Here is a 19,653-nt window from a genome sequence, read left to right as displayed (position 1 = left end):
TGGTCCTTCCTGCCCACCTGCCTTACCCGAATTTACGTAGCGTGACAAACACAATGTAACTGAAGCATGTTTCCCATGTAAATTATACATAATTGAGTTGATTGAAGTGAATAGGAACCTTCAAGCTGTAATCCATGACTTCCTGAGTAACTGGGGTACAAACATGAGGAGACACAGAGCCCAAATTCCAAGTCATCCATGAACATGGGAAAGATAAGAGACACACAGACCAAATGAGGGAGAAGTGTGCTGACCTTCATAAGTCAGGGAATGGGTATTAAAAAATAGCTACTCGCCTTAAAATGCCCATTTCTACTGTTAGGGCAATAATTAAAAAGTGGACATCAACTGGAACTGTTAGAAACCTGCCTGAAAGAGGACCCAAGTTTATTTTGCCCCCACATACAGTGAGGATGATCGTAAGAGAGACAAAAAATCCCCAAGGATGACTGTTAGTCAATTACCAGACAAAGTAAAATCTTGGGGTTACCACGTCTCCAAAAAACCATCAGATGCCCCCTTCATGCTAACAGACGTTTTGAAAGTTATGACAGAAAGAAGCTTTTTCTGTCAGTTACTTAAAATGTTAGAGCCAGGAGTTTGCAAAACATTATACAACTTTGACTGGAATGAAATTCAATGATCAGATGAAACAAAAATGGAGCTTTTGGGCAATAAACATTTAAGGTGGGTTTGGCGTAAAAAGAAGGATGGTTATAATGAAATGAACCTTATCCCAGCTGTAAGATATGGTTGAGGTTCTGTGATGTTGTGGAGCTGTTTTTCCTCCAAAAACCCTGGAAACCTCGTTAGGGTACATGGCACTATGGGGTCCATGAAATACCAGGACATTTTATATCAAAATTTGGCTGCTGCTGCCAGGAAACAAAAACTGGGGCTTCATTGGATCTTCCAGCAGGACGGTGATCCTAAGCACATGTCCAAATAAACATAAAAATGGTCAGCTGACCGCAGAATCAAGCTTCTGCCATGGCCATCTCAGTCCCCTGACCTGAACCCCACTGAAAACCTGTGGGCTGAGCTGAAGAGGAGAGTGTACAAGAGAGGGCCGAGGACCCTGGGTGATCTGGAGAGATTCTGTAAAGAGGAATGGTCTCAGATGCCCTGCTCTGTATTCTCCAACCTTATAAAATGTTATAGGAGACTCAGTGCTGTTATACTGGCAAAGTCAGGCTGTACAAAGTATTAAAAGCAGGGCTGCCAATAATCGTTTTTGTTGAAAATAATTATTTCTTGATGAAGGATTTGTTTTTCTTTGAATAAATTTATTTCAATGAAAGGTTGGATTTTTCTCATTTTTTCAGTGTGAGATGAAGCTGCTTCACTAAAAGGTGGATTTTTTTCTAACCCTTTTTACAAATCTTTACAAGGGGGGCAATAATTGTGGAGGGACTGTATATTGTTTATATAGGACACTGTATTTGTACTAAATGGTGGTAATTTAATCATGTCCTCTACTGTGAACACCCGTGTAAAATAATCATTAAACTCATTTACTATATTAATTTTCATTTTCAATTATAAGGCCGTTACTATCCTGCAGATGAGTGATTTCAGCTTTTAGAGCTCTTTTGGAGTTAAAATATTGGAAGAAACTTTTAATGTCATCCTTAACCTCCAATGCAGTCTTACTTTCGACATTCCACTTACTGTAGCGAATCTAATGTTATTTTTTAAGTCAACCCCTAGACTTAGATACTCCTGCTTTATTTTGAAATCATTAGTTATTTTCTACCTTAGTATTTCCAGCGTACAGTGTGAAATACCCAGTAATACTCACCTCACTACCCCCAGTTTACAGTGTGGAATACCCAGTCAGACTGACCTCAGTATCTCCAGGTTGCAGTGTAAGTCCCCCAGTCCAGCAGAGAGCAGCTTCACTCCTGAGTCCTGCAGGTCATTGTCACTCAGGTCCAGCTCTCTCAGGGGTGAGGAGTTTGATCTGAGAGCTGAAGCCAGTGCCTCACAGCATTTCTCTGTGAGTTCACACCGGCCCACCCTTAAAAAGATTAAACACTTTTAAATCCACTTTTTACACTGCAGCACTGTATTCAAATGAGGAGGATAAGGGTCATGACATAATGGATTTTCAGAAAACAATTAAATTATTAAAAATAATTTTAACAATCATTCCGATTCTATTTGGTGTCCATTATTTTTTTGTCCATAACACGTTAAAGTCAGCATGTTTATCTGTAACAGTGCTGTTAACTTTGCTAACCAACACAAATGTTTTGCATGGATTATATGTGTCACGCCCAGCTCGTGTGATCCTCGTGTGCCACGCCCCCTCATTAACCACGTCTGCTGCCCCGATTCTGACCAGCTGTTTCCTGTTATTTCGGCTTGTCTTGTGTATTTCAGTCCGTGTTCAGGTCTGTTTCCCTAGATCTGTCATTGATGTTGTGAGCCGTGTTTCCTCGTCTGCCCTTAATAAACTCCGTTTGTCTTCACGGCTCCACTGCCCTGTCTGCCTGCTCCTCCGCTCAGCGGACGTCACAATATGGTTGAATGGATGTTTCCTGCTTCCCTGCTTAATTATTTCTAGCATGGATCGAGGGCTGATAAGATTGTGGGATATAAGGACGTAGGAGAAGAAAACAGAAGCTGTTTGTGTTTGTTTATTATGTAACTGCTGAAAGGCATTGTGGGTTTTCTTGCTGTCCAGTTACTTTTGTGTAAAATGCATATTTTGTACTCACTGCAGCTTCTCCAGTTTACAGCTGAGATCCTCCAGTACAGCAGAGAGTAGCTTCACTCCTGAATCTCCTGGGTGATTGTAGCTCAGATCCAGCTCTCTCAGGTGTGAGGGGTTTGACCTCAGAGCTGAAGCCAGGGAAGAACAGCCTTCTTCTGTGACTCTACAGCCTGACAGCCTGCAGAGAAAGACAGAAACTCCCCAGTAAATAATATCACCTCACCATTATAATTATTAAATAAATGTGATGCTCTAATAAATAATTCAAGAATTACAGTTTAGTGTCTAAGACAAGGCAGGACCCCTCCTCTCTTTCCCTTAGCTAATTGCTCACTATCTCCTCTTTATAGTGTGGAATACACAGTAATACTGACCTCAGTATCTAAAGCGTACAGTGTGGAATACCCAATATTACTGACCTCAGTATCTCCAGTTTGTGGTTTGGAATACCCAGCAATACTGGCCTCAGTATCCCCAGTTTACAGTGTGGAATATCCAGTAATACTGGCCTCAGTATCTCCAGTTTGCGGTGTGGAATACCCAGCAATACTGGCCTCAGTATCCTCAGTTTACAGTGTGGAATATCCAGTAATACTGGCCTCAGTATCCCCAGTTTACAGTGTGGAATATCCAGTAATACTGGCCTCAGTATCTCCAGTTTGCGGTGTGGAATATCCAGTAATACTGGCATCAGTATCCCCAGTTTACAGTGTGGAATATCCAGTAATACTGGCCTCAGTATCTCCAGTTTGCGGTGTGGAATAACCAGTAATACTGGCATCAGTATCCCCAGTTTACAGTGTGGAATATCCAGTAATACTGGCCTCAGTATCTCCAGTTTACAGTGTGGAATATCCAGTAATACTGGCCTCAGTATCTCCAGTTTGCGGTGTGGAATACCCCACAATACTGGCCTCAGTATCCTCAGTTTACAGTGTGAAATATCCAGTAATACTGACCTCAGTATCTCCAGTTTACAGTGTGGAATACTCAGTAAAACTGACCTCAGTATCTCTAGTTTACAGTGTGGAATACTCAGTAATACTGACCTCAGTATCTCCAGTTTACAGTGTAAGTCCCCCAGTCCAGCAGAGAGCAGCTTCACTCCTGAGTCCTGCAGGTCATTGTCACTCAGGTCCAGCTCTCTCAGGGGTGAGGAGTTTGATCTGAGAGCTGAAGACAGCACTTCACAGTGTTTATCTATGAGATCACAGCTGTTCAGCCTGAAACAGAAAACACTTTAAGACACAGACATATACACATCCGACACATTAGTAAAATACAAAGCATTACAATAAGCATTTGTTTTCATTATAATTAGCAGCACAGCTTACACTTCAAAATGAATTATAGTCTGCAGAGTGTTCTGTGCGTCCTGACAATCTGCTGCAGTCACATGATCACTAATTGTGAGTCAGTGCACCTTTGCTCAAAACTAGAGGTAAAAACATTAAGTACAAGCTATAGGAATACATAGGAACACATCAACAGCAAGATGGACGTGAACCTCCCATAACAGTCAGACCAGTGCTTCCAGTGCAGTCCTTAGCCATCTTTCTGCCAGGTGTCCCTACACTCGACACGTATCACTGAAAGGAGGAGATGTGAACATTCCCAGCAGCTAATGCAGCAGCAACTGGCACTTGGATTCCTGATCCCATGAGTAAAATCCTTTCTCTCCCTGTATTGTTATACCTGGGAACATGTCAAATCACCAATTATGTCTGGGTGATATGACGATATTATCAGTAATGAGCGTAATCAGACAAGTATCCCGGTGTCGATATCTGACCGTGACTAACCGGCGATTATCGTCTTTGCTGAGGAAATACGCTTAGGCTACATACAAAGCAAGAAAACAGAAAGATTCATGATTTGCTTTCAGTTCAGCTTTCTAGCCAAAGATTCTGAAGCAGTTAAAAAGAAACATTGCACAGAATTTCACAAGCATTGTCCAATGCAGTAACCATGCGTTCGCCATTCTTGTAAGTTCAGTATTGTCACATCACCAACTTCTATCTCTGAGTCAGCAGCCAGAATGTCAGTCATTCAAGTGCAGCTTTCTGGTGGGAATTTTGAGCTTCCCTACTCAGTTTTTCGTATCTTAGTCTCAGGCACTGCTTTAAGTGTGTCCCTGGCCCCACCAGGGCTGTGATTAGGATTGGTTGCTAACTGTTTAATGAAGGTGGTTAAAAGTAAACTCTCTCTCTCATCTATCTATCTGAATCAATCAATCATTATTTATATAGCGCATTTTAGCCACAGCGTTTATAAAGAATTTTGCAAACATTTAAAAAGAAGAAAAAGAAATTCAAATAAGCTCAGAATAAATAACAATAAGTGCAAAAGAAATAAAAATAGAGTAAAAATGTTTTAAAAAAATAAAATTAAAAACCATCATAAAGGACTTTAACCACCCATGTCCTCTTTAAGGTCCCCTCCTCAAAGGGGCCTCTAGCCCCTATGTCTTCTGGGGGAAGCGACCGCCCCCCCACAATTACTGATATTAATAAAAGCATAAAATAATACAACTGATTATCATAGATTGTTATATGCGTTGGTGAAAAGATGCCTTTTCAGCCTAGTTTTGAAAGTACTGAGACATTCAGTAGCTCTCAGGTTTTCTGGGAGAGAGTTCCAGAGTTTTGGCCCATAGTGACTAAAAGCTGCCCCCTCCCTCCCCAGCCTGGTTTTAGGAATAATCAGTAAATTACTGCTGGATGATCTGACTGATCTGCCTGGGACATACATTACAGTCTTGTTACTGAGGCAGGACAGAGCTAAACCACGTAAATATTTACAAATTAGCAAATGAACTTTAAAATCAATCCTAGAAGCCAGTGCAGGGATGTGAGAGCAGGTGTGATGTGATCCCTGTGACTGGTGCGTGTTAACACTCCGCCAGCGGCATTCTGGGCCCGTTGTAGATGTGATCCCTGTGACTGGTGCGTGTTAACACTCCGCCAGCGGTATTCTGGGCCCGTTGTAGATGTGATCCCTGTGACTGGTGCGTGTTAACACTCCGCCGGCGGCATTCTGGGCCCGTTGTAGATGTGATCCCTGTGACTGGTGCGTGTTAACACTCCGCCAGCGGCATTCTGGGCCCGTTGTAGATGTGATCCCTGTGACTGGTGCGTGTTAACACTCCGCCAGCGGCATTCTGGGCCCGTTGTAGATGTGATCCCTCTGACTGGTGTGTGTTAACACTCCGCCAGCGGCATTCTGGGCCCGTTGTAGATGTGATCCCTGTGACTGGTGCGTGTTAACACTCCGCCAGCGGCATTTTGGGCCCGTTGTAGATGTGATCCCTGTGACTGGTGCGTGTTAACACTCCGCCAGCGGCATTCTGAGCTCGTTGTAGATGTGATCCCTGTGACTGGTGCGTGTTAACACTCCGCCAGCGACATTCTGGGCCCATTGTAGATGTGATCCCTGTGACTGGTGCGTGTTAACACTCCACCAGCAGCATTCTGAGCTCGTTGTAGATGTGATCCCTGTGACTGGTGCGTGTTAACACTCCGCCAGCGGCATTCTGGGCCCGATGTAGATGTGATCCCTGTGCCTGGTGCGTGTTAACACTCCGCCAGCGGCATTCTGGGCCCGTTGTAGATGTGATCCCTGTGACTGGTGCGTGTTAACACTCCGCCAGCGGCATTCTGGGCCCGATGTAGATGTGATCCCTGTGCCTGGTGCGTGTTAACACTCCGCCAGCGGCATTCTGGGCCCGTTGTAGATGTGATCCCTCTGACTGGTGTGTGTTAACACTCCGCCAGCGGCATTTTGGGCCCGTTGTAGATGTGATCCCTGTGACTGGTGCGTGTTAACACTCCGCCAGCGGCATTCTGGGCCCGTTGTAGATGTGATCCCTGTGACTGGTGCGTGTTAACACTCCGCCAGCGGCATTTTGGGCCCGTTGTAGATGTGATCCCTGTGACTGGTGCGTGTTAACACTCCGCCAGCGGCATTCTGGGCCCGTTGTAGATGTGATCCCTGTGACTGGTGCGTGTTAACACTCCACCAGCAGCATTCTGAGCTCGTTGTAGATGTGATCCCTGTGACTGGTGCGTGTTAACACTCCGCCAGCGGCATTTTGGGCCCGTTGTAGATGTGATCCCTGTGACTGGTGCATGTTAACACTCCACCAGCAGCATTCTGAGCTCGTTGTAGATGTGATCCCTGTGACTGGTGCGTGTTAACACTCCGCCGGCGGTATTCTGGGCCCGTTGTAGATGTGATCCCTGTGACTGGTGCGTGTTAACACTCCACCAGCAGCATTCTGAGCTCGTTGTAGATGTGATCCCTGTGACTGGTGCGTGTTAACACTCCGCCAGCGGCATTTTGGGCCCGTTGTAGATGTGATCCCTGTGACTGGTGCATGTTAACACTCCGCCAGCGGCATTCTGGGCCCGTTGTAGATGTGATCCCTGTGCCTGGTGCATGTTAACACTCCGCCAGCGGTATTCTGGGCCCGTTGTAGATGTGAAACAGTAGATGTGAAACAGACAAGAGGGCATTACAGTCATTTATTCTACTAGAAAGAAAAGCAGGTATTATTTAATACTGCCAAGACCCCATCCACTCTGCAAACAAGTAAACCAACTTCCTTTCATTCTAACAACCTAAGCAGTTCTGTTAGCCTGCTTTATGACTTTAAGGTCGTGTTTCCACAAACTGTGCTTGCTTTGCAGAACAGTATTTCCCTTTTAAGGTTACCCATTTTAAATCTGGTGTAGGATCACACATGTACATATCACAAAGCTTAAATTCCAGGTGGCCTGAGACAAGGCCTACCCTGGTACGAGAGGCACACATTGGCCTAGGCCTCAAAGGGGGGTTCGTGACCCCACACACACAGACACACTTAAACACACACAGATAACAAGGGGGGCCAGCACTCCAACTTTTATTGCTCAAAGTTTTAACGACCTACGGACAGCAGAGTGGACCTCAAGGACAGGGGTCCCTCAACTTGGCACACAACCCCCTCCCCAGACATCCTGCCTTACATACCACTCACCCAACAGACCAACACCCTAAAGAAAGTTTCTTTTAAGTTTGGTTGTTGTACAGTATATCTGTATATTTATTTACCCATAACTACTAGTCTCAATATACAGAGAGGTTATGTTTGTAATGTGTCCTAACTTTGAAAGACTCTTTTTCTTTGACTGACAAACCTTCACCCCCTTTTCTTTTCCACATTCCTCAGCAGCCCTTATCTGATCCTTGTATTCTACCATGCCTATCTAAGGGTAGGATGTGCTGCTGACATGAGAATATGTCATATAATGTCCGTATAAAGGGTAACCTCTGATTGAGGTGCAACCTAGACCACTTAGACCAGTGATTGCTGTGAGTAATATAACATAATGACATAATATAGTAATCATTAATTAATCATTACAGATGGTATTCGGTGTGAACCGCTAGGCTGATATGGCATGTTTGGTATCAACCACTTCAGCCTCTGTTCATTGAGTGCTCACAATAGTCCCTGCCTCTGTGCGATTTGGCTACAAAGCTCTAAAACCTCAAACTCGACTGAAATATTGTGAGACTCCCTCTCATTGGCCGTGAGAGGAGCTTCGCTACCGATCGTTTACATTACCTGGTGATGCAGCAACACCTTTATAACTTCCAGGCTGGATACTGTAATGCCTTCCTTTCTGGGTGCCCATCTGGATCCTCACATAAACGTCAGCTGGTACAAAATGCAGCAGCCAGAGTTCATACAAACACTAAAAAAAATTATTATATTAGCCCTGTTCTATGCTCCCCCTGGGCTGTGCTGCCTGGAGACCCCACATTTTCAAGATATCCTGCCTACCCTGCTGCCTGTGACGTCTCCACTATCTGTGACGTCCTTCTGGCCTGCTGCTGCCCCCTGGAGGATGGGCTCCCCCTTTGTATCTGGTTAGGGTTAGGGCTTCCTCTGCTGCCCCCTGGAGGATGGGCTCCCCCTTTGGGTCTGGTTAGGATTAGGACTTTCTCTGCTGCCCCCTGGAGGATGGGCTCCCCCTTTCAGTCTGGTTAGGGTTAGGGCTTCCTCTGCTGCCCCCTGGAGGATGGGCTCCCCCTTTCAGTCTGGTTAGGTTTAGGGCTTCCTCTACTGCCCCCTGGAGGATGGGCTCTCCCTTTGTATCTGGTTCCTCCCAAGGATTCTTCCTTCTATGTAGCTTTTCCTTGCCACTGTCCCCTCTGACTTGCTCACTAGGGGCTTTGGGCAGGGATGCTGTAAAGTGCTTTGAGATGATGTAATGTTGTGAAAACACACTATGCAAATAAAACTGAACTGAACTGAAATTGCATTCAGTGTTTAGGGGGAGGACTCAAAATGATTGTTTATTGCGATATCTTTAAACTAAATACACATTTTCTTACTTATCGCCCAGCCCTAACCAACAATACACTAATCGGAGAGCTATCAGTCCTGTGAAATAGGCTTTTATAAAAAATGTTTGTTTGAATGATTTATGAATAATGATACTTCATTCACCCCCATGGGGAAATTGTCTTTTCGTCCCTCCCATCTTGCTCTCCGAGAGACACACAGACACATATACAGGTGAGAGGAAGTTTGGGGGTCGCAGCGCAGGATCGGCCAGCATCCAGCACCCCTGGAGCTCAAGGACTCAGCGATGACATCACTCTGCCGGCCAAGAGATCTGAACCAGCGACCGTCCGCTCATGGACACAGAGTCCAAACCCAAAGAGTCACGCACCACACCCAGTATTTACAGAAATGCTTCCTACAGCATCCAGAACTGAAACAAATATGAGTGGTTTTCCCACTATTAATGAAAACTGGACCATTCTGTATGATGCTGTATCTTTGGTTATTTGTTACACAAAGGAAGGTCGTGTAAATCTTGTCTTTTTTGTTTTTACTACATCACTACCTTCAGTTAATATAAACTAGATTAAAAAGGAACCTTGTTGATAAAAGAGGGGAAATAAATTACATATATACATATTCATTTTATATTTTAAACAATGTTTATCTATGTCTGCCGGACTAGATGTGTCCTCACATCCTCAGCCAGGTGCAGCTGAGGCCAGCAGAGGGCGCCAGTGAGCAGCCAGAGACAGCAGTCATACAGAAGCTCCCAGCTCTGGGCTCCATCACATGAACACGCCTGCTGACAATAACACTCACATACCACTTATACACCCTGTGGATAAAGAGCCCTCACTGTTTCTATAGCAGGTTAGGATGCTGTGCCTGTGATCAGAAGGCAGACTGGATGGGAATGGAAACGTAGTAACAAACAAAAAGTGACATCACTACCTTCAGTCATTATAAAGTCTGTGGTCAAGATTAGCTACTGCTATACAAACAGATATAGCTATGATTATCAAAATAAAACCCATTTATTAATGCATGAGGAGAAAGATATAATATATATTACACATTTCAAACAATATTCATGCATTACTGCCAGACCAGACATGATTTCCCATCCCCACGTCACTTACAGAGCCGTCCTGGAGTTCTTGACCACAGGCAGCAGCCTGCAGTGCTCTTCATCTGATCTGATGTATTTCTTCAGGTCAAACACATCCAGCTCCTCATCTGACATCAGCATCACAAAGGCCAGAGCTGAGTACTGTGCAGGTGAGAGGTCATCTGCTGAAATGTTTCCTGAATTCAGGTATCTTTGTACTTCCTCTACTAGAGAATTGTCACCCAGTTCAGTCAGACAGTGGAACAGATTGATGGTCCTTTCTGGAGATAAATTCTCCTTTATTTTCCTCTTGATGTACTGGGCTGTACCCTTAATGGTATGTGAGCTGATTCTTGTCGGCCCCAGTAGTCTTTGTAACAGAGTCTTACTGGAGTCTGTTGAGAGGCCCAGCAGGAAGCGGAGGTAGAGGTCCAAGTGTCCATTCTTGCTCTCTAATGCCTGATCCACTGCAGTCTCCAGCAAGTCAGCTGATGAGTTTGACAGAAACACATATAAAGCAGCGAGATACTCCTGGATGCTCAGATGCACAAAGCAGTACACCTTCTCCTGGTACAACCCATACTCCTCTTTAAAGACTTCTGTGCACACTCCAGAGTAAACTGAAGTTTCAGTGACATCAATGCCATTCTCTGACAGATCATGCTCATAAAATATGAGATTGCCTTTCTCAAGGTTGTCAAAAGCAAGTTTACCAAGTTTTAAAAGGAATTCCTTGCTGTATTTCTTAAGCTTAGTTTCATGGTTTTTCATATATTTGTCATTTTTTAAACTTGTCTGAAAGATCAGGAAGTGTGTGTACATTTCAGTCAGAGTCCTTGGAATTTCTCCACTGTCAGTCTCGCTAAAAAGCCTCTCAAGCACAGTGGCTGAAATCCAGCAGAACACAGGTATGTGGCACATGATGAAGAGGCTCCTTGATGATTTCACATGTGCGATAATCCTGCTGGCCAGGCTCTGATCATTAAATCTCTTCTTGAAATACTCCTCCTTCTGGGCATCACTGAACCCTCGTATCTCTGTCACCTGGTGGACACACTTAGCAGGTATCTGATTGGCTGCTGCTGGCCGGGAGGTTATCCAGAGGAGAGCGGATGGGAGCAGATTCCCCTTAATGAGGTTAGTCAACAGCACATCTAGTGACGTTTTCTTTGTTACATCAAACCAGCTCTCATTGTTCTGAAAATCCAGAGGAAGGCGACACTCATCCAGACCATTAAAGATGAACAAGACTTTGGAGCTAAACAGGTCAGTGGATTGAAATGATTTCAGTTCTGGGACAAAGTGGTGAAGCAGTTCAATCAGACTGTATTCACCCTTAATCAAATTCAGGTCCCGGAAAGGAAGAGCAAATATGAAGTGAACATCCTGGTTTGCTTTTCCTTCTGCCCAGTCGAGAATAAATTTCTGCACAGAGACTGTTTTCCCGATACCTGCCACCCCTTTCGTGAGTACAGTTCTGATCGGTGTCACACGCCCACATAAGGGTTTAAATATATCTTTGCACTTGACTGTAGTATCTTCTGTTTGCCTTTTCTTGGATACTGTTTCAATCTGTCTCACTTCATGTTCATCATTGACTGTTCCAGTCCCACCTTCAGTTATGTAGAGTTCTGTGTAAATCTCACTTAGAAGTGTTGGCTGTCCTTCCTTAGCTTTCCCTTCAAATACACACTCAAATTGCTTCTTAAGTTTAGCTTTGATATCCTGTAGCATGAGCTGTCCTGAAAAGAAATGAGATAAAAATGCACTAATTCTCACCGTGATCCTGACCAGTATGAGGAAGAATATTTTCCAAAAACACACTTTTTTACACATACATATCCAGATATTTCCCTGTGACTGTGAATGTGAAACTGAAAGTTCTATCATGAGTATTTTACTGGAACACCGAATACAGGACCGTGAATAAGCCTTAGGCAGCCAAAGGAAATGTTTAAAGCCATTTATCTGGGTAGTAAGTGTATATCTGCTCAGAACCAAAAAAAACACAAAACCCCTTTTCATTTCCCAAACCTCTCCTCAGGGGCACCATGTCATGACCCGGCTCGTCGGCTCCTCGTGTGTGCCACGCCCCCTGATTACCCACGTGTGCTTCCCTGATTGTTTCCAGCCCTGTCTGATTACTTTGCTTAGTCTTGTCCTATTTAAGTCCTGGTCTGACCTGTTCCCCTTGTCCATCATTGTGGATTCGGTGTGGTGTGTGTTTCAAGCTCCTGTCTCGTCGTAAATAAACCCCAGTTTAGCCCTGATCACTGCCTGCCTGCCTCTCCTTACCTGCCGACCCGCACGATCGCCGCTTCCCGCGAACACGATCGTGACACACCACAGCCAGTCCATGTATTTGTTAAATTTCACGACCAGCTCACTTCATTAATTAATTAAATTAGTTTAAAACTCAAGAAGATATTGATCAGCCACATGAGGTGTGTTAGTGGTCAAGTAAAAAAATACGTGGATATACTGCATGATTTCTGTAAATATTAGGGTGATGTTGGGAGAGGTTCTGAAATGGCAAACACATTTTGACATACATATTATAGTAGTTCTACCCCAACATGAAGACCATTTAAACATACTTTTCTCTGCCTGCCTAAGGCTTTTGCACAATATTGTACATGTACATAATGTTATAAAGCTCTTACTCTTGTCCAGCAGGTCAGCAAGATCATTTTGCTTCATGGTCCTCAGGATGTACAGTGTGATCTTCAGAGCTACCTCTCTAACACTGGTCTTCTGCATCTGACCATCACAGTCCAGGTCATTGTCCTCCTCCAGTTGAGGCTCAGAGCATTCTGGGTAATTCTGATCTAGGTGCCTCACAAACGTCTTCAGTTCCTCTTTTAGGAACTTCATGGCTTTTTCCTCTAGCGACTAAAATAAACAGTCAGAGTTAATTATTGCTACTTACACCAAACCTTTTCAGAATTTCACTTGTGAATCATAGATTAAAACATATTTTCTTTAAGATGATGAATTTCTTATTATACAGCTGTATAAAATATAAGCTAATTGACATAACAGCCAAGAAAATATATATCAGCAATAAATACAAACCTTCAATATGGATGATAAACCCGATTTATCATGTAGATCTGCACTGCATTCTTCCATTTGATCTCTGTGAATTAGGCAGAAACATAAAGACCTCAATTCATCTACAGAAATGTAACAGAAAGACTGAAAAGTTCCCCATTAAAACTGCTGTTACTGCAGATAAAGAATAACACTGTGGTATATTACAACACCACTTCCAAAAAGTTTGGACATTGTGCAAATTGTAAATAAAAACAGAATGCAATGATATGGAAATCTCATAAACCTGTATTATATTCATAACAAAGTATAGAAAACATATCAGATGTTTAAACTGAGACATTTTGCTATTTCATGAAAAATATTGGCTGATTTTGAATTTCATGACAGCAACACGTCTCAAAAAAGTTGGGATGGAGGCAATAGGAGGCTGGAAAAGTTAGTGGTACAAAAACCCAACAGCTGGAGGAACAATTTGCAAATAATTAGGTCAATTGGCAACAGGTGAGTAACATGACTGGGTATAAAAAGAGCATCTTAGAGCTGCAGTGTCTCTCTGAAGTAAAGATGGGCAGAGGGTCACTATCCCCCTAATACTGCACTGACAAATAGTAGAGCAATTTCAGAAAGAAGCTCCTCAGTATGAAACTGCAAAGAGGTTGAATATTTTATCATCTACAGCACATAATGTAATCAAAAGATTCTGAGAATCTGGAGAAATTTGTGAAAAACCAGACTAGATGCCTGTGATATTTTGGCCCTTAGGCAGCACTGAATCACAAACAGGCATGATTCTGTAATGGAATCACTAAATAGGCTCAGGAATATTTCCCACAAACATTGTCAGTGAACACAATTCGCGCTGCCATGCACAGATGCCAGTTAAAACTATCATTCAAAGAAGAAGCCGAATATGAAGATGATCCAGAATCACCGACGTCGTCTCTGGGCCAAAGCTCATTTAAAATGGACTGCGGCTGAGTGGAAAACTGTTCTGTGGTCAGTCGAATCTAAATTTGAGATTCTTCTTGGAAACCAGGGACACCATGTCATCCGGACTAAAGAGGAGAAGAACCACCCAGCGTGTTATCAGCACTCAGTTCAAAAGGCAGCATCTCTGATGGTGTGGGGGTGCATTAGTACATATGGCAGGGGCAGCCTGCATATCTGGAAAGGCATCATCAATGTTGAAAGTTATATCCAGGTTCTAGAGCAACAGATGCTCCCATCCAGATGACGTCTCTTTCAGTGAAGACCTTGCATTTTCCCACATGACAATGCAAACCACACACTGCATCAATTACAACATGATGGATTCTTAGAAGAAGGGTCCGGGTACTGAACTGGCCTGCCAGCGGTCCACATCTTTCAGCCTTTGAGAACATTTGCTGCATCATAAAACGAAAAATATGGCACAGAAGATCTAGGACAGTAGAGCAAATAGAATCCTGTATCAGACAAGAATGGGACAACATTCCTCTCCCAAAACTCAAACAACTGATCTCCTCAGTGCCCAGACATTTACAGACTGTTGTTAAAAGAAGAGGAGATGCCACACAGTGGTAAACATGGCCTTGTCCCAACTTTTTTGAGACGTGTTGCTGCTGTGACATTCAAAATGACCTTATTTTTTCCTTAAAATGATGCGTGTTCTCAGTTTAAACATCTGATGTGTTTTCTATACTTTGTTATGAATAAAATATACGTTTATGAGATTTCCATATCACTGCATTCTGTTTTTATTAGCAATTTGCAGAATGTCCCAACATTTTCGGAATCGGGGTTGTAGTTTGGAAAGATGTATCTGCCATGTTAAGCTTTATTCACTGGGGCGGCTTCCTGATTCTCTCATGACAGCAGAAGAGAACCAGTGACATCAGGCTCCAGCACACAGAGACACAGCAGGCAGGAAGGACAGTTTTCTATGCAGCCCTTTGTACCCAGTAAACACTGCTCTTGTTTTACACGCTTTCCGACTCATTTGGTCAATATCGTTCATCCATTCATTTGGTCTTCTTAAATATATCGGGTGTGCGTATTAAGTGAGACTATGCAAGTCTATCTTGTAAAAGCCTTGGACAGGAGGGATGGTCTGTTGCTCGCCTCTAGTATAAAAGAACTGGCTGATTGTGGAAGAAGACGGTGAAGACAGAAGATGCCGAGGTCTTTTTATTAAGCTACACATATTAAAGTGCTGCCCACTGACCAGCCCCAGCTAGGAGCCCAGTTTACTTTTATGTTATGGCCTGACTATAGACCCAGAGAGACATGCATGCTAGTGGGCTGTAACACTGTTACCTCTCAGGGCTCTTTCTCTTACACCCCACAGGGGGGCGCATTTCATGGTTTGCACTATAAATGTTGCCACTCACAGCTTCTAATATCCTGAGGCCCCAGGGCACTGGCCCCACTGGCCCGGTCCATAACCCAGCCGAGGCTCCAGGGGGCGCTATCTTGGGACACCTTCAGCCACCGGCTCATTCCCCCACCGTGAGCTAAGAAGCGCTACTGGGGATCTTTCCTGCCTGCTGCCGTTAGACACCACAATGCCTGCTGTCGATGTGCAGCCCCCACAGCCAGCCTTAATGTCCCATTTTTAACTATTTAAAATTTTTTATCTATATTTATGTATTGAACTATACTGTATGGTATTTTCAGGATTTTTTCTTTGTGTACTGTACACTTTTTAAACTTGTTATCCTACAGAAATTTCATTTACTTCTAAAAATGTTTACTTATATTTGCACTGAATCAGCAAAATTTAATTGTCACCTTTGGCAAACAAACCAATAGTCTTTCTCTTTTTTGTCTGATGATACTGGTTCATTATTAAGCCACATTGTTCCATTAAACATGTTAAACTAAAGCCTTCGTCTGAGCATAATCTAACGAAATCATGAGAGTGCAATTAATTTATTAAAACATCCATCTCGCATGTTGACAATCTATTGTCGAGTCATTCTTTAATGGACATGCAGGGGGGAAACAGGCAAACCAGTTTTTTCCAGCTCTGTGCTGAGGACTGAAATTAAAAATCCACTTTGCAATTAAATAATTTCCAATTCCAGCTCGCAGAAAGTCAGGTTTTACAGTAATCCTCATCCATTTACCTCAGATGTTATTTATATAGAATACAGACAAAACTTTTGTTTAAATTCTCAAGGTGAAGGAATCTGTTAAAGGTAAAAATTGGTGCATTCATTATAAATATGTTATTTCCTCATAGCTTGTATGAGTCTCTGTGCCATTTGACTGAGAGTCTGAATGTCATTAACAGTGTTTGTTTAAATGCACATTTACCTTTGATCTGTAGGAAAAGGTCCCTCTCTGAAGTTGAGTGGGGGGCCCATTGACCTGTCACTCTTCAGGGAAACACAGCTAGGTACAGGGGAGTCTGCTCTCTTCACCAGGACACTGTGGGCAGCGAGAGGAAACAAACCCTCATGGTATAAATATAATTCATACAATGGGGACGGCATCACACTGCTGTTTAGCCTTCTGCTCTGCCTTCATGTACTTTGATATGCTGTGAAGCTCTTCATGTAAACAGACTTATTTACAGTCAGCTTTTAAGGAAATTATCTCATCTAAAATTTAAATATTATATGAAACTTTTAGTATGACCATTAAAAACCTCCATAACTAGACTAGACTGATGTTCCTTTTTACCTGTTTATATATGTTTTTGTTTGTTTGTTTAGTTTTGTTATGTGGCCATTTTGTATAGGAGGGATGGTCTGTTACTCACCTCTAGTATAAATTAACTGGCTGATTGTGGAAGAAGACGGTGAAGACAGAAGATGGCGAGGTCTTTTTATTAAGCTACACATATTAAAGTGCTGCCCACTGTCCAGCCCCAGCTAGGAGCCCAGTTTACTTTTATGTTCTGGCCTGACTATAGACCCAGAGAGACATGCATGCTAGTGGGCTGTAACACTGTTACCTCTCAGGGCTCTTTCTCTTACACTCCACAGGGGGGCGCATTTCAGAAGCAGATCCATTCATTTTTATGCTGATCCAGACCAGATGATTCCTGCTGGGGCCTCTGTGAACATGAATGGTAAGTAGATAAATACACAATATCCAGTACTCAGTATTTTTACATCAAACTGATGAATTGTGTCTCCATTCTGTTATGTTCCATGTGTAGAATTACACATAGTAAAGAGGTTTAATGCAAACTTTCAATGCCACATTTTTTATAAATAATTATATGTATAAACATCCTCTCCTGGAGATGACACCTTATGGTGGTGGAGGGGTTTGCGTGTTCCAGTGATCCCAGGAGCTAACTGGTAGGGTCACCGAAGGCAAACAGGTCCTGGGTGAGGAACCAGACGAACTGCAGCTCATTAGACCCCTTATGATGAGGAAAAACATAGATTCACGGTTTCCCTCCCCCGGATGTGGGTCACCGGGCCCTCCCTTCCCCCCCCCCCACAGCCAGGCCTGCACCCATGGGGCCTGGTCGGGCACAGCCTGAAGAAGGCACATAGGCTCCCCCTCCAGTGGGCTCATCACCTGTAGGAGGGGCCAAAGGGGTCGGGTGCAGTGTGAATTGGGCAGTGGTCGAAGGCGGGGAATTTCACTGGGATCCTCAGCTGCAGAAGTTGGCTCTAGGGACATGGAATGTCATCTCTCTGGTGGAGAAGAAGCCTGAGCTGGTGAGTGAGGCTGTGAGGTTCTGACTAGACTTATGGATGGAATTTCTAGGCACAGCCAGGGCACTGAGGGTTTGGTGACCTCAGGATTGGGTCTCTGCTTTTTGCAGATGATGTGGTTCAGTTGGCTTCACTGGACTGTGACCTTCGGCTCTCACTGGAGCAGTTCGCAGCCAAGTGTGAAGCGGCTGGGATGAGGATCAGCACCTCCAAATCCGAGACCATGGTCCTCAGTCGGAAAAGGGTGGAGTGCTCTCTGGGTCGGGGAGGAGGTACTTCTCCAAGTGGAGGAGATTAAGTATCTCAGATCTCTCAAGATCCAGGAAAATAATCACAGATCCCACACAGCCTGGACACAGACTCTCTGACCTGCTGCCCTCTGGCAGACGATATAGAAGCCTGCAGACCAGGACACCCGACACAGGAACAGCTTCTCTCCCCTCGCCATCTCCCTCCTAAACAGCTGATCTGTCACACTGCTAAACACCTACAGCACTGCAACTGCACTGTATGTACAGTCTGTGGGATATATTTCTGTAATATTTGTATTTTCTGTATATAAGATTTACGTTGCTTACTATATCGTATTGTTCATTTACACACTTTATGTATATATGTGTGTGTATGTATATATGTACACATATATATATATATATATATATATATATATATATACACAGTATCCATAAATATATTTACATTTATAAATAGTATAAACATATTATACGTACAAATAACTTTTATACATTTTTTTTACATTTACCTTTATATTTATAAATATAAATCCATAATACATATTCATATTGTAGATTGTTGTTTTTACACTGTAGTGCTTGAGACCATCGACCGGAATCTAATTCCTTGTATGTGTTCGCTCACATACTTGGCCAATAAACCCGATTCTGATTCTGAGACTGATTTCCAAGGGACCTAAAAGTATGACAAGTCCAAATCGCTATTACAACAGTTCCGAATATACTTTAACCATGTCGAAGTCACAAAGATGTTCCCATTTTTTTCCTCAACTCGTTCTCACACTGACAAGAAAAAAAATTAATCAGCTCTACAAGTATCCGCTTGTCAGGCAGACGACGACTCCCATTCTATTGCGGGCGGCGCCGATTCTGTGCTGGACCGAATTTTGGCTCGTATCGATGGTATTGAAAAATCTCTAAACGCCTTGGACGATATAAAATCATCAATTTCCTCCATTGAGAGATCTCTTTCTAGCTTATTACTGTTAATGATTTGTTGTGATTGGTCGGCTCCACTACTCACGGTTTGGCGGAGTAAGTGACACCACCTTCTGTCATTCAGCTGCGCTGTGGGTTGCGTTTGACTTATTCTTTACCAATTATTAAAATCAGACTTGCGTACTATTTGCATTAAACAGTTTAAATACGACTGCAAAGTATGACTACAATTAAGATCAGCACATTTCAGATTGGAGAACACAGAACAGATCCGTAGTAAAACCTTTGATTTAATAAAATGTTAAGCATAGAGTTTAACCCGGATGTTTCGGCACACTGGCATTAATCCCCAACACTTAATAAAAGAAAAACTTAATATAGCTTCAAAATATTACAGCCTACGTCCCGGTCCATAGTTACGCAGCACAGTATATTAGGCGAACTCATGGCTGAGCGCAAGTAATTAAATATTATTGATGTTAATTTGAAAACTCTTCAGGCAAGATCTTTGAAAAATCTTCTGATACACGTACCTACTGTGCTGTACGGACGTATATTTAATGTTTAATTATATTGAAATT

At 43.2% G+C, this 19,653-nt stretch overlaps 1 protein-coding gene across 1 annotated transcript; it reads right to left on the bottom strand.

The window, feature by feature from the left end:
* Window positions 1–1,226: 1,226 nt before the first annotated feature.
* Window positions 1,227–17,834, bottom strand: LOC125722762 (NLR family CARD domain-containing protein 3-like). Its single transcript, XM_048998961.1, has 9 exons — window positions 17,740–17,834; window positions 17,162–17,263; window positions 16,519–16,632; window positions 13,240–13,303; window positions 12,828–13,056; window positions 10,196–11,906; window positions 3,769–3,942; window positions 2,724–2,897; window positions 1,227–2,020 (listed from the first exon to the last, which is right to left on the bottom strand). The coding sequence occupies exons 2-9, from the start codon at window positions 17,221–17,223 to the stop codon at window positions 1,837–1,839; spliced, it is 2,712 nt and encodes a 903-aa protein (XP_048854918.1). The 5' UTR covers window positions 17,224–17,263; window positions 17,740–17,834; the 3' UTR covers window positions 1,227–1,836.
* Window positions 17,835–19,653: the final 1,819 nt, after the last annotated feature.

This window comes from Brienomyrus brachyistius, unplaced genomic scaffold, assembly GCF_023856365.1.
Source record: "Brienomyrus brachyistius isolate T26 unplaced genomic scaffold, BBRACH_0.4 scaffold42, whole genome shotgun sequence".
Classification (NCBI taxonomy): Eukaryota; Metazoa; Chordata; class Actinopteri; order Osteoglossiformes; family Mormyridae; genus Brienomyrus; species Brienomyrus brachyistius.
The sequence above is the reverse complement of the archived record's forward strand: the minus strand, read 5'-3'. Positions and strand labels throughout refer to the sequence as shown.